At 46.8% G+C, this 22,283-nt stretch overlaps 1 protein-coding gene across 3 annotated transcripts in view; it reads right to left on the bottom strand.

Annotated features, from left to right (window-relative positions):
- LOC134910412 (uncharacterized) overlaps window positions 1-22,283 on the bottom strand; it is a 286,525-nt gene that overhangs the window by 148,474 nt on the left and 115,768 nt on the right. For all 3 annotated transcript variants that reach the window (XM_063918405.1, XM_063918404.1, XM_063918406.1), the window contains one exon: window positions 13,168-13,343. In XM_063918405.1, the coding sequence (XP_063774475.1) occupies window positions 13,168-13,343 (176 nt within the window). The remainder of the gene's footprint in view (window positions 1-13,167; window positions 13,344-22,283) is intronic.

A 22,283-nucleotide genomic window follows, 5' to 3' on the forward strand; every position in this document is an offset into this window, starting at 1 on the left:
GACTGGAGGGCACAGAAGGAGCTCTGGAGTTCTCCCAGCCTGAAGTCTCTGCATGGCGGCCATTTTCTCTCTCTCCTGGTCAGAATTTCTTACTGCATGTCTGCTTAACCTGGTAAGGAGTGGGGATACAGGCAGCACATGGACACATACTGTTTGACACCTTTGATAAGCTTCACCATCATTAGTATTTGCTCCACACTGCATTTATACTGGACACCCTCCTTTCCCTGCTACATGATACTGGGATTTGTCATTATTGCTGCAGCTGCCATCCTCAGCCGTGCACACAGCTATTGTTAATATATCCCATTTGAGGTGTCTTCATCCCAACTTCAGGCGGCCTTCTTGCAGGCCTCCAGGCCCATCTCCTTCACTACCTGCAGGTTGCGACCCCCCCCTGCTACAGCTCTCTGGAGAACACACTATATTCCACCTGAAGGCTGTTCCCGCTATTAACCGCAGACCTCCCTCCCCCCTGCTGTCTGGCCCCGGTGCTGCCCCGGTCACTGGCTGGTCCGTGCCCGGGGCTCATCTCCGCGGTCCCTGAACTGGGGTGGTCCTTCACGGAGCTCCGCCTCCTGCGATCTCTGTCTGCCTAACTCCTCTCCGGGACCACGCGGGCCCCCTGCTCTACTGGGGCTTCCTGGACCTACCTCATCTGCCGGGCTCGGCTGACCACACCATGATGCCTCCTTATGGCCCTCGCCTTACCTTCCCTGGTCCTGAGCCTCATTGCTGGAGCGCCACCTCTACTTCCCACCCTGCTGCCCACCCCCTCCTCCATATGTTCACGATGCCCAGGGGTGGTAAAAAGTCACAGGGGTCCGACCTCACACCATTCCTTACCAAAAAAAACACCCCGGCCAAGAGCAGGCCTGATACTTTCGGACCCCCCCAGGGTCCCTCCGACTCAGAGACCGAAGATGACGATCTCACGCCCCTCACCCGCAAGGACTTTCTCTCCCTCCTTAAGGATGCGGGACATTAAGACCTCAGTCCAGGCTCTCCACTCCCTGAAATCCGATATTGCCGACATCGGCTCCAGAACCGATCAACTTGAACGACGAGTGGAGGAGGTGGTGTCGTTCCAACAAACGGTCGAGACCGACTTCCATCAACTCCGCTAAGATGTTGCCCACTTGCGGGAGGAGCATGAGGACCAGGACAATAGGGCGAGGAGAAACAACCTGAGGATCGGGGGTGTCCCTGAGGAGGTCGAGGCGGCCCGTCTTGACCTCTACCTCAAGCGCCTCTTTGCACACCTGTCACCCCTGAGGAACATCTCCTCCTGGATCGAGCGCATCGAGCCCTGCGACCTCGCTCTCAGGACTCCTCCCAGCCCAGGGATGTCATTCTCCGACTGCACTACTTCACTGCGAAGGAGGCTGTCATGAGGGAGGCCCGACGGCTGGGGTCTGTGACTTTCCAGAATACCCCTCTTCAGATTTTCCAGGACTTATCTCCGCACACTCTGGCCAAACGCAGAGACTTCAAACCCGTTACTTCCCTGCTCTCCCGTCATAATGTTAAATACCGCTGGGGTTTCCCTTTTCGTATCCTGGTTTGGCACCAAGGGAAGCTCCTCACGGCCAGGGATCTATCCGAGGCTCAAACGCTGCTCTCCAAGCTGGGCATCCCCACCGCCGATCAGGATATCCATACTCAACGCCAGCCGCCACGGACACAGCGGGATTCGCTTCAGCCCCCTCGTTCTGAGTGGTTTACGGTCCCGGCCTCTGCGGCCTCCCAGGCTCCACCTCCGGTTCCCTGATGGACTTTCAGCTCTCTAATTTCATGTCTCCTCTACTTAATTGGGTCGACCCTTCCTGGTCGCACTCCCCTACCCGGGGAGCTGTTCCACTTTAGGCTCCCCGTATCCTGATCTCCCGGACCCTTAGTTACCTCACGACTGTTCTGTTACCCTCTGTTAAAATGTTATGCTGCTGATATGTTAACATGTTGGAACCTGATTTTTTTTGTTTTCCATCTACCCCCCCCCCCCCCCCCTCTCCCTTACCTTCCGGAGCTGGCGCTCCACCTGTCTTCTCTTCCTGTCTTCTCTCCAGCTTTCTTCCTCAGGTACCTCCAGGGGAGGTTTGCCTCCTACCCTTCGCCAAGCGGCTTGCGATCCGTGATCCGGACCCCATGCCGCGCCCCCTCAGGGCTTTGAGCCCTCTCGCTGACCTAGGTGCCCTCCCGACACCTAGTACCCCTTTCCCCTGTCAGCACTATCGTCCCTGGCCTCTACTGCCGGATGACCAACCACCCTCCCTCCCCTCCCGGTTTCCTTTCCTTCCCCCCTCCCTTCTGACCACACTCTCTCTCGCCTTATATCCTTCTTTTCTATCATTCTCTCTCCTCCGTCTACTTTCAGTGCTCTCCGCTCTTTCTAATCTGCCTCCCTCATCGTTGCTTGCCCATGGGTCTCCGGGTACTATCTTTTAATGTGAAGGGCTTGAATAGCCCTCATAAGAGGGGTAAGCTCTTTGCCTCCCTTAAACACCATAAAGGCGACTTGGTCTTCCTACAGGAGACTCACTTCCTGCATGACTCCCACCCTACCCTGCAATGTAAACCATACCCTGACTCCTTCCATGCCTGCGACCACTCGGCCAAGAAACGGGGGGGTGCGATTTTATTTGCCCGTCACCTCACCTTTGAACTTCTAGACTCATATCCCGACAAAGATGGCCGGTTTCTTGTCCTGGTGGGGAAACTTAATAACAACCTCTGTACCCTAGCCAACATTTATGCCCCTAACCAACGACCGGAACGGTTCTTCACAAAGCTAGATAACCTCCTTACTCGAGTACGGCAGGGCGACCTCATACTTGCTGGGGACTTTAACTCCGTCTTGAATCCACAGATAGACCGCTCTCCCTCTCCCCCTACTGCTTCCTCGTCGGACTCCCTCCACTCCAGATCCCTCCTCCGCCTCATGCGATCCCAACTTCTCTACGACTCCTGGAGGATAAAAGACTCCTCTGCCCGCGACTATACCTTTTACTCTGCCCCTCATAATTCCTACTCCCGCATTGATATGGTCCTGCTCAGCCACGATCTCGCCTTGAATCTCCACGATGCCCATATTCACCCGCTGATCTGGTCCGATCATGCCCCTATCACCTGCGATCTCTCAGGTTTGGTTTCACAACCTCGCCCCATGACATGGCGCCTTAACGACTCCCTCCTCCACAACCCTGAGATACGTTCCCATCTTCGGGACACGATCTCAGACTATTTTACCTTGAATGATACCCCTGATATCTCTAGGTCCACTCTCTGGCTGGCACACAAGGCAGTTCTTCGTGGACACGTCATCAGCCTAGCCTCAAAAGCTAAAAAACAATCCCTCTCTCAGTTTAACAAGCTCTCTATTAAACTCCACTCACTTGAGACCCAGCACAAGGCGTCCTCCGAACAGGCTGTCTTGTCCGAACTTCGTACTGTTAAGGCGGAACTTGATCTCCTTCTCACTGCACGGGTGGCCAAGCGTCTTAAGTGGCTTCGCCAGTCCTTTTATGAGAAGGGAGACAAGGCGGACAAAATCCTAGCAGCACGACTCCGTACCACGAGAGCCAAAACCAATATTGTCTCTATCAGAAACTCTCTCAATCAACTTGTCCAAGACCCCACGGCCGTTAGAGCTGCCTTCCAATCCTACTACGCTGACCTGTACAACCTCCCACCCCCCCACCTGGTTCCTCCCCTCTGCCCCATTCCGATCTAGTCTCCCACTTTCTTTCTGCTTCTAACTTGCCTAGATTACCCTAGGACGCCATGGACCATCTTAACAGTGAGATCTCGGTGGAAGAAATTACTCAGACTATACTCATGCAAAAAGTTGGCAAATCCCCGGGCCCGGATGGGTTCACGGCTCTTTACTACAAAAAATTCTCAGCTCTTCTCTCCCCCCACCTTCAGTCCCTGTTCAATAGGATTGTCCATGGCGACCCTTTTCCCCCTGAGATGCTGGAGGCTAGAATTGTAGTGATCCCCAAAGAAGGCAAGGACACCCTTAATTGCGCTAGCTACCGCCCTATATCTCTCTTGAACTTGGACTTGAAAATCTTTGCTAAGATCCTGGCCAACCGTCTTAACCCATACCTCCCTTCCCTTGTTCATTACGACCAGGTGGGGTTTATCCCGGGCCGTCAGGCGAGAGATAACACCAGGCGTGCTATTGATCTTATACATATCTCGAACTCCAGGAGATCCCCCACTATCATGCTCTCCTTGGATGCTGAAAAAGCATTTGAGCGGATCTCCTGGAGTTTTCCGAGAGCCGCCCTGGAGGCCTATGGCTTGTCCGGTGGCTTTCTCACTGGCGTCCTGGCACTATACTCCGCCCCCTCTGCCACAGTTTTAATCAATTGTGTCCCATCCGCCCCACTTAGCATCTCAAATGGTACACGTCAGGGTTGCCCCCTCTCGCCGCTAATATTTGCCCTCATTATAGAACCCCTTGCCTCCCAAATTAGAGCGCATCCAGATATACACGGAATACAAGTAGGCCGCACAGACCCTAAAATCTCCCTTTTCGCTGACGACATCCTACTTTCTCTGACCCAACCCCTTATCTCACTCCCAAACTTATTCTCAGTCCTGCATTCTTATAGCCTTATATCAGGGTATAAGATCAACTACTCCAAATCCGAGGCTATGTTGCTTCATATCCCTCATCGAGAGGCTGAATCCCTTCGCGCTAACTTTAATTTTAAATGGCAGCCCACAAAGATTAAATATCTGGGGATATACCTGACTTCTCGTTATGATTCCCTCTTTCGGGAAAACTTTCCACCCCTCCTCACGAACACACTCGCTGACCTGACCTCCTGGAACAGCCTTTTTATTTCGTGGCTGGGCAGGATCATAGCGGTTAAAATGACCATAGTCCCCAAATGGCTCTCTTTTCCAGACCCTCCCAGTGGCAGTCCTGGCCTCCTTTCTTCGCACTATCCAACGAGCTCTTGTGCGTTTTATTTGGAATCACAGACCCCCCCGCATCGCCGCCAATACCCTGAAAAGGCCAACCTCCGCGGGAGGTAGAGGCCTTCCTGATGTCAAACTTTACTACCTCGCCTCTCACCTATCCCATATTGTCACCTCTTATGCTCCTCCGGGATCGGTATCTTGGCTGGATATTGAGGCAGCCTTCATTGGTCTCCCGGACCTGACCCCCTTATGGGGTCTGCCCTCCACCTCCCGACCCCCAACGTCTAAACTTCTCCCCACTATTAAATTCAACCTTAAAATTTGGGACTCCCTCTCCCTGAAGAAGGGTCTCACCACTACCCCCTCGCCCTTGACCCCCATCTGGCAGAACCCTATGTTTCCTCCTAGACTCTCAGCTACGAGGTTCCGTTTATGGACAACGCTGGGCTTCAAATTCCCGATCAACTTTGCCGATCGGGGCCAATGGCTGTCCCTGCCTGACCTCCAACAAAAGACCCCTTCACAACCACTTAATCCCTTCCAATTCCTACAAATACGCCACTTCCTAGGCTCTCTCCCCTCCACCGCCTTACTTCGTGCCCTCACCCCCTTTGAAAGCTTATGCATCAACTCCCATCTCTCCAAAGGCGTAATCTCCCAACTCTACTCTCTTTTACTGGACTCCTCCCTTTCCCCCTCCCGGCTCGCATGGGAACGGGATCTTGGGCCCCCACCAGAAAGTGAAGATTGGGAGGACATGAGACTGGGGATTGCTAAATGCTCTATTGCCACTGCTTTTAAGGAAACGGCCTACAAAGTTTACTACCGTTGGTACTACACCCCCGACCGACTTAACAAACTCTTTCCGTCTTCCTCCCCTACTTGCTGGAGGAACTGCGTGGCTAGAGGCACTATGCTCCACATATGGTGGACCTGCCCGGCCATTGTGTCCTTCTGGGACCTAGTCCACTCCTTACTCAATTCGCTTTTGGAATCTCCTGTGCTGAAAGATCCTTGGATCTTTTTGCTATGTTATCCTCCCCCGTTGCTCAATAAATTTTATCAAAAGCTGGCCACACATATCCTAACGGCGGCAAAGTCGCTGATAGCTCTTAATTGGAAGAGCCCCTCCCCACCCTCCCTCCCGTCCCTTAAAACTAAAATTTGGCACTTTGCCTCAATGGAAAAGATTACATACTATCTCCACGACCGGGGTCACATTTTTGAGCAGGTCTGGGCCCCCTGGCTCGCTGCTGAACGCAGATTGCCATCCCCCTCCTCCAGCTCCTAGCCTCCTCCGTAGACCCATGGGCACTGCCTACTATTTCTCCTTCCAGCCTATCTCCTTCTCTTTTCTTCTCTCTCTCTTTCTTCTCTTCCTTCCCTTTTTCTTGTCTGCTCTCGTCTCCTCCTTGACCCCCCTCTTCCTCTTTCTTCTGATCTTACTATTTCCAGGATATATATTATGCACAGATTGTACCGTGGTTCTCTCCCCCTCCCCGAATTCTACGTTTGAAGGTTACTGTTCTTTCTTCACTGAATAATCTTGTTGTTTACTTAAAAATTTGTGGTTTATACTGGACGCTGGTTCTGATGGCCAACTGTCCCATGTCTTCATGTAATGTTTTCTTACTGTGCTTAACCACGTATAAATAAAGAATTTAAAAAAAAAGAGAAAGAAGTGTGCTACTACACAGACGCTAGTTTTTCTGTACGCCCAGGAGTTCTTATGCCCTATCCCAAGATGGCCACCAAGATTACTACTGAGAATGTACAGGGCCATCTTATTTCTTAACTGTATAAGACTATGTAGTCACATGGTGGAAAACAAGACTTTCCTACTTAGCTCCTATGAGAGACCTGGTCAACACCTGCCATAAAGCTGTACCAGCATCCCCGCACAGCTACCTCTCTGCAGTATACACAGTTTGGTGACCTGTATGAAACCCTGATCCTCTCCAGCTCTGCTCCATCACCAGTGTACATGTAACAGTGAGTACAGCTGTACTTGCTATCTATCAATAAGTCAACACCACTGGTTAAGTAACTGGCCTGTTCAGTTTAAGTCACCCACTGGTGTGTGTCTATATAACTCTGCAATATCACACCTGCACACACATCATTTCTAACAGTGGGAACACAGCGGCCACTGCCCACTCTGTGAGAGGAGGCCCCACCCCCTGTGCATTCCTCAGTTCAGCACTCAGTCAAGCAGGCTCCGACAACGCCCTTTATACCGGCCGTGAGCTGTCTTTAATTCACAGACAGCTGTGATTCAGGGAGAGGCAGTACATGTCTGTGATCATCAGTGCTGACAGGCAGCAGGACTCCCGTATCAGTCCATCTCAGATGGCACACTGATGCGGCTGCACACACACAAAGTCAGACCCACCTTCATGAGGTAAGGGGCAGGTTCCCCAGGCAGTGTGGTCCACACTGCTCCCTTCGCTGGGCCAGTACTCATTGCTGGGCTCCTTAGTCCCCAGGGGCCCTGGTGCAATGCACCAGCTGCAACACTGGCAGTTCTACCTCTGGACCCCATTACAATTGCATTGAAGGGGTGCTACCATGACCTCGGGGGGGAGGGGGGGGGGGGGCAGGAAAGCCTTAAGGTGCTCTTACTACTTTTGCATAAATCTTTGCGCTTTAAACAGTACGCAGCAATAAACTCATAGTCACGCTCTCATACAGTATTACACCGCATCAATGTCACCCTACGGGTCAGCCACTGACCACCACCTGTACACTCATCTTGTGTATTTTCTGTACTGACAAGTGACAGCTGTAGTATGGAGCTTATTTGCAACCAATAACAGGACGGGCTCATCTGAGAACCATGACAGTACAAACACAATATGAATTTCAGGGTTAAACCTTTTCCACTCCTTTGCAAATAAACATTTGGATATGTTTTGATACCAGATACAAATTATGGACTGGAGAGGAACCAGATTTAACCTTGTGTCTGACCATATCCTGTTATTTTATATCATGTGGTTATAGCCCTGTGATTTGTGCTAGCACTCCTTATCTCAATGGAATCTGAGCAGTGTATCTGTTATTTTCAGAACTCTTTAATCAGAAGGTAGAGAATAGAATTCTCCAAGTATGGATTAGATTTTCTTGCACACAGCAACAATTAACCATGTTTGATGTTGATCATCTGGAATACTTTTGTGCTTTCGTCTTTGAAATGCTTCATACAGGACTCTGGTTATAATATTTCATTATGTAACAAGAGTAACAATTTCAAGATGAATAGAAGGTCAGTGAAAGTGTCGCTTTTTCATGTAGTCAAGGAAATGACCCTAACATGAAGCAAAAAACAAGCACGGTGACTGTAATGGTTTCTTGCAAGAGACAGAAAGCACATAAATGGAGCAAATTAAACATTCACCTTTTCTGCTTTGTGTTTAAGGCACAGATAATTATACCAGCATTCTCAGCTTAATTGGTCTATATAGAGTCGTGATAGGCTTATGGGAAAACTACTTTAAAGTCAAATTCCACTATTATGGGGTCTATTCAACTGATATCGGATTCTTTCCAACGCAAAGGATCCGACAGTTCAGTATTCAATTTGAGGCCAAATCCGACAGGTTTTGGCCGTTTTCGTCAATGTGACTTTTTTTTAAAGTCTGATTGACATTGTCGAAAACGGGACTAAAACCTGTCGGATTTGCACACAAATCCGACTAAACACGTGGATCCGTGGCTAATCTGCCAATCCACATGTTTTCCGACAAGTCAGAAAGACGGAAGCTTCATTGAATAGGTCGAATCATGATTTGACCTAAAAAAGTCAGAAAACTGCCATCTTTACGACTAGACGGCCGTTCCGACTAGAATTGAATAGACCCCCATATCCTTGTTTTATCTGACAAAAGCATTTACCCCTGCAAATGTGTATGACAGAAGTTTTTCCATCCACAAATCGAATCTCAATGTACAGTACAAGAGTCTTCTACAAACAATGGTCTGATTTGGAGTGGGAGTAATGAAGGCTATACATCAGCCGGGCGATTTCTCAACACCGATCGGCAATCAAAAAAACGACAATTGGCGGACATCGGTAATCGGTGATCTGTTGGTGGATTAGAAAAATCCATCATGTTAAAATTTCTCTGCTCGCCAAGCCCCATCTTTTGGTGGAAACCAGTGAATAAAGGATTTCCAACATGCTTGTTTTCCCTGATTCTCCAACCCAGGCATCGGGGAATTGCCCCCATACGCACACTTTATATGTGTTCTCTATTGATTAAAGACAAAACAATATGTAGAACAAAAGGACATACAGTAGGTGCTTATGTAATAGCATGTGAGATGCAGACCCTGGCGAGAGTACATATATTTTTAAAGCAGCAACCATTTAAAAGGGAAAGGTAGCTTGGTGCTGCCTTTTAATTGACTGCTGCTTTAACAATGCAGCCAGACAAATGTGGATTTTAAACTTCTTTCTAAAATATTCTCAACCAGATTACAATCATTCTCTTCTACCCTATTTACATCACATCAACTGGGATTTCCTCGTGGCAGGCATTCTGTTAAAGGTATCCGTGCGGCCATAGCCTCTATTGTAGCAGCTAATACTAATCCTACTGTTCCTAATATGCTTTTGAGCCTTGATGCTCAAAAGGCATTTGATACGGTGTCTTGGCCTTTTTTATTTAGAATACTTTCAACTAGGGAATTTGGTCCTCATTTTATTAATGTAATAGCTTTCTTTTATGACTCTCCTACTACCTCCCTTTTGATTAATGGTACAAGAACTGACCCAATCATAATGTCCCGAGGTACCCGTCAGGGCTGCCCTCTTTCCCCAATTCTATTTAATTTATCGCTAGATCCCCTACTTAGGATCATAGATTCTTGGCCTATATTGCAGGACATACGTGTAGGAACCTCTGAAATAAAAATCACAGCTTTCGCTGATGATGTCCTCATTCATATATCAAATCCTAAAAGTTCTCTACGACCTCTTTTGGACTTGATTGATAGAATAGGCTCTACCTCTGGATTTCTTGTTAATTTTGAAAAATCACAAGCTTTTTATTTGAAGCGTGGATTTCATCGTCCAAAATGGGCAGGACAGATATCTTTGAAATGGGCAAAAACGAGACTCCCATACCTGGGTATTCTTCTTCCCAAAAACATATCTAATTTATATGACATTAATATTAAAAAAACAATTTTGCAGATTAGGAGAGGGATCGAGGGGTTGAGCCATCTCCAATTATCTTTCTTGGGTAGAGCTAATATACTTCGTATGATTTATTTTCCTAAAATGTTATACCCATTACAGGTTCTTCCTATATTATTGTCCCGAACTGATTTGCTGCAGTTGACCTCCCTCCTTAGAAAATTCATTTGGAATAATAAACGGGCACGAATTGGATTAATAAAGCTTTGTCAACCCAAGTCTAACGGAGGAATTAACTTTCCTGACATTCTAATGTATAATTATGCTGCCCATGTCCGTTATATTAAGGATTGGTTACATCGCGAGCAAACACATACTGACACATCCTTGGAACAAAATTTCATTCCTACACTATCATTGGCAGCCTTTTTGCATACTACTTATGCAGAATTACCTCTAGATTTGACCAACAACCCTCTTCTCCTTACTACTAGGAAAGTATGGTTGCTGTTACGTCATAAGTATAAAATTCACCAAAACTTCTCCATACATCTACCCTTTTTACAGAATCCAAATTTCCTAAATGGTAATGCTGCTCACCCATTCTCTGTATGGAATTTGGAAGGACTTTATAGAGTAGGCCAATTGATTAACTCTGACTCTCACAAACCGCTCTCGTACTCAGATGCAGTGACTAAATTTACATTTCTTGGTCCTCATAACCTTATATTTCTCCAAGCTCAACATTATGCTAGTCAGATTTACAAACTAATCCCGGCGGGTGATTGGGGCAACCCTCTGGATGACATGTTGCTAAAATCGCCCTTATCTAAAGGGGCTATTTCCTCTTATTATAATTGTCTCAGAACCTTGATGGAACACTCTTCCCTCAAAACTGGTATTGCTAAGTGGTTGGAACATTTCCCATCCCTTACGGTAGACACTTTGTTAAAAATGTTACAGACCTCGATTGCCACATTCCCGGCGGCTAAATATACAGAAATGTACCTTAATATTTTTAATCGTTCTTATATTTCACCACATAGGGGTTATATAATGGGCCTCTTGGACAATCCATATTGTCCTAAATGTGGACATCAACCTGCTGACCTCTACCACTGTTTTTGGACGTGTCCTTCCCTAAGACTATTTTGGTTAATGATATGGCGATATGCCTCTCAAAACCTAGTAAATTATATACCCCATACGCCTGAGTGGGCAATCTTTGGTCTACTACCACCAAATACTCGAGCGCCTAGACCGGTCAAAAAATTATTATTGGCAATATCATCTGCAGCCCGTAAATCAATTTTACACATGTGAATACAAAGCTCAGTACCAACTTTGGATATGTTTATAGATAAATTGTTTTTTATTTGCCATATGGATTGGTTGGAGGCTTCTCTCCAAAATCCCGCACTGAAGATTTTTTGCTACTTGGGAGAGCTTTATTGAGGTTCTTCCTAAATCCACTAAAGAAGCCATTTTTAAATGCTTCCGTGATACCATATGGTATGAAACTCGAGTTTTTCTCCAAGATCCTCCTATTACTATTTGACGAAGTTAATTAATATCCGTGATCTTTGACCCCTCTTGTCACACATATATGTATTTAACATGTATATTTTCTCTTTTATATTATATTGCATTCTCTGATGTACTTTACTCTTATGTCTAATGGAATCATACTCATACATATATCTTTGTTGTATTACACCTTTATTGCTTCAATAAAAAGAAAAGTAAAAAAAAAAAAATGCAGCCAGACTCGGCAGCTCCTGCAAGAGCCTGCACCTCCTGGGCTATTATATATGCTCCATAGTCTGAAACTGGAAAAGGGAGACTGAAGGTAACACAAGCACTTATTTAATGTGCCCACACAGAGGGCCTGATCACAGCGGGCAAATCTCTCCGTCACATAGACATGTATGTATTGCCAAATTAAAAGCTCTGACTGAATGTCTACTCTAGATCATATAAGGCAGAGTTTCTGTGATTGGATGGTGACCCCATACATGATCAGATGTGGCCAATATCCCACTGAATTTACTAGCCGTTCCATCAGATACTCCAATGATCTGATTCAGATCATGATTAGGATCAAACATCATTTTTGGTCCAAACATGATGATGACAAATGACAGAACCATGGAATAGCCAGTGCTGCAAGTATGGCGGTACTGCATACCTGATTGGCTGCCAGTCCGCGAGCTCTGATTGGCTAACAAATCGGCGCCTCATTTGAGAAGATACACGCCACCGCCGACGAAGACCAGAGTCTGAGCACTGAGTGGCCGCGCTGTGCTCTCCTCTCTTCCCTGACACAGCAGCAGCGGGTGAGCAGGGTGGGGGAGGGGGGTATATTGACTGTGATATTTGGCACTGTGGGGTATATGGATATCTGGCACTGTGGGGCATATGGATATCTGGCACTGTTGGTCATATGTGTATCTGGCACTGTGGGGGCATATCTGGCACTGTAGGAGCATATGTATATCTGGCACTGTGGGGCATATGTGTATCTGGCACTGGGGGCATATGTGTATCATGCCCCCATATTCATTGGCCACGTCCCATGTGGCCACACCCATTTATTGGCACGGGCACACAGTACCACTAAAAAATGTTTTGTACTTGCACCACTAGGAATAGCTTTCCAGCAGATGTTGCAACAAATGAAACATTTCATAGGGCAATCAAAAAAGAACAATTTAAAAAACAAACAAAAAACTGAGCAGATTAACCATTTTTTTCTCTCTGTAATTTCATGACATCTCTTTATTGTATTTCATACATTTTCAGATTTAAATAACTTTCCATATAAATGTATTGTATTACTAACTGGTTAAATTGAAATAAAAGAACAGCCAATAAAAGTTCTATCTTTTTCAGAAGCTACTGTAAATTTATCATACGCAGTATATGATTCTATTAAGAATCACTTAACTATGGGACAGACATTTAAGAACTAATAAAAAAATTTTCCCCCATAAATTCTCAGGTTAGTAACTTGAATTTTTTGGTCAAAACGTCAAAAGCTTACCTAAATCTCCATTATTCTAATGGTATAGATCTGTGAAAGCCACACTTACTTTTTTCCGTATACCATACATTTTCGCTGCATAATAAAACTCCTCCAGCACTGTGGCAAGATGGAAATGTAGGTTGGGGCTCTTTGGGTTGAGTTTGATTGCTGAAGCGTAGGCCATTGCAGCCTGGCTGAGAGCATCCAAGGGCGACTTCCCTTCCTTGTAGTCAAGCACATCACCTGTTATACAAAAGTAATGGAAGAGGCTTACCATGCTACTTAGGGGACTATTTATAGAAGTGAAAAATCTTAGTTTAACCATTATAAAGTAGAAAATAATGTTGACACTCCTTTCACATAAAGATACTGCAGATATACAGATAGAACAGATTTGAAACAATTGAACACTTTTAAGCCCCATACACACTAGACGAGAAAGTAAAATCTCGCTCAGAAGGGCAAATCTGAGCGATATCTTTTACAATCTCATCCAATGTGCGCGCTCCTGCACATCGTTACCGACCTCCTCCCTTGTCTGAACATGTACAGACAAGGGAGGTCCTTGTTAACGACAGCCATGCTACAGATGCAGCATGGGCGTCATTCTCCCCGCCGCCGCTCCCTTCCCCGCTGGCATCGGCAAGTGTGTATGCACTTGCCGTTGCTGACACCCCACCGGGTCCCCGCCGCCGCCAATATTGGCGTCGGCGGGTTTCATTTAGTGTGTACTGGGCTTTACTCTGCTCTTTACTTTTGCAGAAAGATACATTTAGCTTATTTACAAAAGTGATATTTAACTCTGCATTAATTACTAAAACCAGGTGTTAGTCATTACTTTCTATAGTACTATCACTGAAGGCAGTGGAGTATTTATTGTCTATGGCGCAAAGTGGGGACATGCCAATGTATGTTATGTAGAGCTCATGACATGACATCTCCTTTTCCTCATACACAATGGTGAGAGTTCTCAGTGCCATAATTGCCCCGTCCCCTTTGATAGATTTCATCCCACACAGAAGTCTAAAAAAACAAAGAGCATTTGGCAGGCGCACTGGATGATGTCAACAATTTATTGGTGGGCATATTTCTGTTTGGAAAAGTTATATGATTATATGTAACTCGGCTATTACTGCAAGACAAGTATTACCATGCATTTTCACTTATATATCTTTATATGAACACGTATAGGCCTTCCTGAAACTGATTATTACATAGGGGTAACATACTCTACACATAAGTTCATACAAACCTCATCCGATTTGTATAGGGAAATAATGTAAATGAAAGGCAACGTTTAAACCTTTTAATACGAAGTTGTGTGACAATATACTACAGATCCTATCCGGAATCCTACATTCTTTGTCAACACAATATGATACTTCTTTCTCTTGGTTTGTCCAAGACTGAATGAACTTCTGGATTGATTATTATAGTTGGTGATATATGTATGCACACCCCTACATGGGAACTGGGGATATCATTATGAGATCCCAAACCTGGTTGTTTAGGGGACAGTCATGAACTTTTATGATAATGATATACAGATATATACTAGTGCTGGCATGCTACTAGACTCCTTGCAGCTGCCCTGAATTCATACCCTCCAATTGTACCTTTTCGGTAGGTACAGTGTTTTTGTAATGATCTGTAAAAAAAGGGCTTTGTACCCATTTCTGACTCTCCAAATTTCCATTGAAAGTATAGAAAAGGGTGTATGGCCACACACCCTTTACCCATTACCACGCCCCTTTCCTAATTTGTACTGGTTTTAATGTGTAACATGTTGGAGGGTATGTGAATTCTATTTAAGATTGACAATCTGGTTACAAGAAACTTTATTGCATAATATTACAAAACAAAATGACACACACTGTTCATTGTACAATTAATTTTAATTACTTTGTCCTTATTTGTACATTCTCAAATCTTTATTTTAACATTTTGCTGCATGCTTGTGTTATTGCTATTATTTTAAATAACAGTAAATAAAAGTTTTATTTGAATACATTTTTACCAGCATCCAGTGCACCTGACATCTACCCTTTGTTCTGAGTTCTATAAATGGTGATTATTGGTAGGCGGTAGCACATACCCTGAATTTATATTTGGAAAATCTTTATGGGAGTTGGGTGATCTAGATATCATCCATTGGACGATTAGGTGATGTGGGTCTTCCACGTATGCCAATAATTTTTCTCCCCTACAGAGTATTCAACTGGCCGCTATCTTCCTATTTTTGCATTACTAGTATTTTGTCAAAGTGACATAACAATATTGCTTGTTTTTTTTGCTGTTAAAAAAATAAGAATTTACTTACCGATAATTCTATTTCTCGGAGTCCGTAGTGGATGCTGGGGTTCCTGAAAGGACCATGGGGAATAGCGGCTCCGCAGGAGACAGGGCACAAAAGTAAAGCTTTTACAGGTCAGGTGGTGTGTACTGGCTCCTCCCCCTATGACCCTCCTCCAGACTCCAGTTAGGTACTGTGCCCGGACGAGCGTACACAATAAGGGAGGATTTTGAATCCCGGGTAAGACTCATACCAGCCACACCAATCACACCGTACAACTTGTGATCTAAACCCAGTTAACAGTATGATAACAGAGGAGCCTCTGAAAGAAGGCTTCCTAAACAATAACCCGAATTAGTTAACAATAACTATGTACAAGTATTGCAGATAATCCGCACTTGGGATGGGCGCCCAGCATCCACTACGGACTCCGAGAAATAGAATTATCGGTAAGTAAATTCTTATTTTCTCTATCGTCCTAAGTGGATGCTGGGGTTCCTGAAAGGACCATGGGGATTATACCAAAGCTCCCAAACGGGCGGGAGAGTGCGGATGACTCTGCAGCACCGAATGAGAGAACTCCAGGTCCTCCTTTGCCAGGGTATCAAATTTGTAAAAATTTACAAACGTGTTCTCCCCTGACCACGTAGCTGCTCGGCAGAGTTGTAATGCCGAGACCCCTCGGGCAGCCGCCCAAGATGAGCCCACCTTCCTTGCGGAATGGGCCTTAACAGATTTAGGCTGTGGCAGGCCTGCCACAGAATGTACAAGTTGAATTTTGTTACAAATCCAACGAGCAATCGACTGCTTAGAAGCAGGTGCACCCAACTTGTTGGGTGCATACAGTATAAACAGCGAGTCAGATTTTCTGACTCCAGCCGTCCTTTAAATGTATATTTTTAAGGCTCTGACAACGTCCAACAACTTGGAGTCCTTCAAGTCGTCTGTAGCCGCAGGCACTACAAGAGGCTGGTTCAGGTGAAACGCTGATACCACCTTAGGGAGAAAATGCGGACGCGTCCGCAGCTCTGCCCTATGTCGAATGGAAAATTAAATAAGGGCTTTTATAAGACAAAGCCGCCAGTTCAGATACTCTCCCGGCCGAAGCCAGGGCCAGTAACATAGTCACTTTCCATGTGAGATATTTCAAATCCACATTCTTTAGTGGTTCAAACCAATTGGATTTGAGGAAATCTAAAACTACATTTAGATCCCACGGTGCCACCTTAAGGACCACAGGAGGCTGTATATGCAGTACTCCTTTGATAAAAATCTGGACCTCAGGGACTGAGGCCAATTCTTTTTGGAAGAATATTGATAGGGCCGAAATTTGAACCTTAATAGATCCCAATTTGAGACCCATAGACAATCCTGATTGCAGGAAATGTAGGAAAACGACCCAGTTGAAATTCCTCCATCGGAGCACTCCGCTGCTCGCACCACGCAACATATTTTCGCCAAATACGGCGATAATGCTTCGCGGTGACTTCCTTCCTTGCCTTTATCAAGGTAGGAATGACTTCTTCTGGAATGCCTTTTCCTTTTAGGATCTGGCATTCAAACGCCATGCCGTCAAACGCAGCCGCGGTAAGTCTTGAAAAAGACAAGGACCCTGCTGAAGCAGGTCCCTTCTCAGAAGTAGAGGCCACGGATCGTCCGTGACCATCTCTTGAAGTTCCGGGTACCAAGTCCTTCTTGGCCAATCCGGAGCCACTAGTCTTACTCCTCTTTGCCGTATAATCCTCAAAACCTTTGGTATGAGAGGCAGAGGAGGAAACACCTATACCGACTGGTACACCCAATGTGTTACCAGCGCGTCCACAGCTATTGCCTGCGGATCTCTTGACCTGGCGCAATACCTGTCCAGTGTCTTGTTGAGGCGAGACGCCATCATGTCCACCATTGGTTTTACCCAACGGTTTAATAGCATGTGGAAAACTTCTGGATGAAGTCCCCACTCTCCCGGGTGAAGGTCGTGTCTGCTGAGGAAGTCTGCTTCCCAGTTGTCCACGCCCGGGATGAATACTGCTGACAGTGCTATCACGTGATTCTCCGCCCAGCGAAGGATCCTGGCAGCTTCTGCCATTGCCCTCCTGCTTCTTGTGCCGCCCTGTCTGTTTACATGGGCGACTGCCGTGATGTTGTCCGACTGGATCAACACCGGTCTTCCTTGAAGCAGAGGTTTCGCCTGGCTTAGAGCATTGTAGATTGCTCTTAGTTCCAGAATGCTTATGTGAAGAGACTTTTTCAGGCTCGACCACACTCCCTGGAAATTTCTTCCCTGTGTGACTGCTCCCCAGCCTCTCAGGCTGGCATCCGTGGTCACCAGGATCCAATCCTGCATGCCGAATCTGCGGCCCTCCAATAGATGAGCCTCCTGCAACCACCACAGAAGGGATACCCTTGTCCTCGGCGACAGGGTTATCCGCAGGTGCATCTGAAGATGCGACCCTGACCATTTGTCCAACAGATCCCTTTGCATGGAATCTGCCGAAAGGGATTGCTTCGTAAGAAGCTACCATTTTTTCCCAGGACTCTTGTGCATTGATGTACAGACACCTTTCCTGGTTTTAGGAGGTTCCTGACCAGGTCAGATAACTCCTTGGCTTTTTCTTCGGGAAGAAAAACCTTTTTCTGAACTGTGTCCAGAATCATCCCCAGGAACAGCAGACGAGTTGTCGGCATTAATTGGGATTTTGGAATATTCAGAATCCATCCGTGCTGCTTTAGCACCTCTTGAGATAGTGCTAAACCCATCTCTAGCTGTTCTCTGGACCTTGCCCTTATTAGGAGATCGTCCAAGTATGGGATAATTAATACGCCTTTTCTTCGAAGAAGAAATATTATCTCGGCCATTACCTTTGTAAAGACCCGAGATGCCGTGGACAAACCAAACGGCAGCGTCTGAAACTGATAGTGACAGTTTTGTACAACGAACCTGAGGTACCCCTGGTGTGAGGGGTAATTGGAACGTGGAGATACGCATCCTTGATGTCCAAGGATACCATAAAGTCCCCTTCTTCCAGGTTCGCTATCACTGCTCTGAGTGACTCCATCTTGAACTTGAACTTCTTTATGTACAGGTTCAAGGACTTCAGATTTAGAATAGGCCTTACCGAGCCATCCGGCTTCGGTACCACAAAAAGAGTGGAATAATACCCCTTCCCTTGTTGTAGAAGAGGTACCTTGACTATCACCTGCTGAGAATACAGCTTGTGAATGGCTTCCAAAACCGTCTCCCTTTCTGAGGGGGACGTTGGTAAAGCAGACTTCAGGAAACGGCGAGGTGGCTCTGTCTCTAATTTCAACCTGTACCCCTGAGATATTATCTGCAGGATCCAGGGATTTACCTGCGAGTGAGCCCACTGCGCGCTGTAATTCTTGAGACGACCGCCTACCGCCCCCGAGTCCGCTTGCGAAGCCCCAGCGTCATGCTGAGGCTTTTGTAGAAGCCGGGGAGGGCTTCTGTTCCTGGGAAGGAGCTGCCTGTTGCTGTCTCTTCCCTCGTCCTCTGCCTCGTGGCAGATATGAATAGCCCTTTGCTCTCTTATTTTTAAAGGAACGAAAGGGCTGCGGTTGAAAGGTCGGTGCCTTTTTCTGTTGGGGAGTGACTTGAGGTAGAAAGGTGGATTTCCCGGCCGTAGCCGTGGCCACCAAATCCGATAGACCGACCCCAAATAACTCCTCTACGCATCGCCTGTCCACTGTCGTGTCCATAAAGCTCTTCTGGCCGAAATGGACATAGCACTTACCCGTGATGCCAGTGTGCAGATATCTCTCTGTGCATCACGCATATAAAGAAATGCATCCTTTATTTGTTCTAACGACAGTAAAATATTGTCCCTGTCCAGGGTATCAATATTTTCGATCAGGGACTCTGACCAAACTACCCCAGCACTGCACATCCAGGCAGTCGCAATATCTGGTCGTAGTATAACACCTGCATGTGTGTATATACCTTTTTGGATATTTTCCATCCTCATATCTGATGGATCTTTAAGTGCGGCCGTCTCAGGAGAGGGTAACGCCACTTGTTTTGATAAGCGTGTTAGCGCTTTGTCCACCCTAGGAGGTGTTTCCCAGCGCTCCCTAACCTCTGGCGGGAAAGGGTATAAAGCCAATAACTTCTTTGAAATTAGCAGTTTTTTTATCGGGGCACCCCACGCTTCATCACACACGTCATTTAATTCTTCTGATTCGGTAAAAACTACTGGTAGTTTTTTCACACCCCACATAATACCCTGTTTAGTGGTACCTGTAGTATCAGCTAAATGTAACATCTCCTTTATTGCCAAAATCATATAACGTGTGGCCCTACTGGAAAATACGGTTAATTCGTCACCTTCACCACCGGAATCAGTGCCTGTGTCTGGGTCTGTGTCGACCGACTGAGGCAAGGGGCGTTTTACAGCCCCTGACGGTATTTGAGGCGCCTGGACAGGCACTAATTGAGTGTCCGGCCGCCTCATGTCGGCAAACGACTGCTTAAGCGAGTTGACGCTATCCCGTAATTCCACAAAGGCATCCATTCTGGTGTCGACCCCCTAGGAGGTGACATCCTCATATTTGGCAATTGCTCCGCCTCCACACCAATAACGTCCTCATACATGTCGACACACACGTACCGACACACAGCAGACACACAGGGAATGCTCTATACGAAGACAGGACCCACTAGCCCTTTGGGGAGACAGAGGGAGAGTCTGCCAGCACACACCAAAAAGCGCTATATATGACAGGGATAGCCTTATGATTAAGTGCTCCCTTATAGCTGCTTTTATATTAATATATTGCCATTTATTTTGCCCCCCCTCTCTGTTATACCCTGTTTCTGTAGTGCAGTGCAGGGGAGAGACCTGGGAGCCTTCCTGACCAGCGGAGCTGTGACAGAAAATGGCGCCGTGTGCTGAGGAGATAGGCCCCGCCCCTTTTTCGGCGGGCTCGTCTCCCGCTATTTAGTACATTTAGGCAGGGGTAAATATCTCCATATAGCCTCTGGGGCTATATGTGAGGTATTTTTAGCCTTTTTAAAGGTTTTCATTTGCCTCCCAGGGCGCCCCCCCCCAGCGCCCTGCACCCTCAGTGACTGCCGTGTGAAGTGTGCTGAGAGGAAAATGGCGCACAGCTGCAGTGCTGTGCGCTACCTTAAGAAGACTGCAGGAGTCTTCAGCCGCCGATTCTGGACCTCTTCTTGCTTCAGCATCTGTGAGGGGGCCGGCGGCGTGGCTCCGGTGACCATCCAGGCTGTACCTGTGATCGTCCCTCTGGAGCTTCATGTCCAGTAGCCAAGAAGCCAATCCATCCTGCACGCAGGTGAGTTCACTTCTTCTCCCCTCTGTCCCTCGTTGCAGTGATCCTGTTGCCAGCAGGAATCACTGTAAAATAAAAAACCTAAGCTAAACTCTCTAAGCAGCTCTTTATGAGAGCCACCTAGAATTGCACCCTTCTCGGCCGGGCACAAAAATCTAACTGGAGTCTGGAGGAGGGTCATAGGGGGAGGAGCCAGTACACACCACCTGACCTGTAAAAGCTTTACTTTTGTGCCCTGTCTCCTGCGGAGCCGCTATTCCCCATGGTCCTTTCAGGAACCCCAGCATCCACTTAGGACGATAGAGAAACAAGATTTATGGTAAGAACTTACCTTTGTTAAATCTCTTTCTGCGAGTTACACTGGGCTCCACAAGGATAGACATTGGGGTGTAGAGTAGGATCTTGATCTGAGGCACCAACAGGCTCAAAGCTTTGACTGTTCCCAGAATGCACAGCGCTGCCTCCTCTATAAACCTGCCTCCCTGCACAGGAGCTCAGTTTTTAGTTAACCAGCCCAATGCAGTAGCAGGAAAAGAGACGACAACGGTTAGTAGCCACATACACCACACTCTCACGACAAGAGAAGTGTCAGCGGCTAATGCCATACCAACCCAAAGAAGCTAGATGCGTCAGGGTGGGCACCTTGTGGAGCCCAGTGTACCTCGCAGAAAGAGATTTAACAAAGGTCAGTTCTTACCATAAATCTAATTTTCTGCTGCGGTGTACACTGGGCTCCACAAGGATAGACATTGGGGATGTCCTAAAGCAGTTCCTTATGGGAGGGGACGCACTGTAGCGGCACAAGAACACGGCGTCCAAAGGAAGCATCCTGGGAAGCGGCAGTATCGAAGGCATAGAACCTTATGAATGTATTCACTGAGGACCACGTAGCCGCCTTGCACAATTGTTCAAGGGTCGCACTACGGTGGGCCACCCAAGAAGGTCTAACAGACCGAGTAGAATGGACCGTAATGTGAGCAGGAGCCGACAGACCAGCCTTCACATAAGCATGTGCAATCACCATTCTAATCCATCTGGCCAAAGTTTGCTTGTGAGCAGGCCAGCCCCGTTTGTGAAATCCAAACAGTACAAAGAGAGAATCAGATTTCCTAATAGAAGCAGTTGTCTTCACATAGATACGGAGAGCCCGTACCACATCCAAAGACCTCTCTTTGGGAGACAGATCAGGAGAAACAAGTGCCAGAACCACAATCTCCTGGTTAAGGTGGAACGAGGAAACCACCTTAGGTAAATATCCGGGACAAGTCCTAAGAACCGCCCGGTCACGGTGAAATATCAGATATGGGGAACTACAGGACAAGGCACCCAAATCCGACACTCGGAAGCAATAGCCAGCAGAAACACCACCTTAAGGGAAAGCCACTTAAGATCAGCTGAACAAAGAGGTTCAAACGGAGACTCTTGTAACGCCTCCAAAACCACCGACAAGTCCCAAGGAGCCACAGGCGGGACATAGGGAGGTTGGATACGCAACACATCCTGAGTAAAGGTATGCACATCAGGTAAGGTCGCAATTTTTCTATGAAACCACACCGACAAGGCAGAAATATTGACCTTGA

Source organism: Pseudophryne corroboree, chromosome 4, assembly GCF_028390025.1.
Source record: "Pseudophryne corroboree isolate aPseCor3 chromosome 4, aPseCor3.hap2, whole genome shotgun sequence".
Taxonomy (NCBI): Eukaryota; Metazoa; Chordata; class Amphibia; order Anura; family Myobatrachidae; genus Pseudophryne; species Pseudophryne corroboree.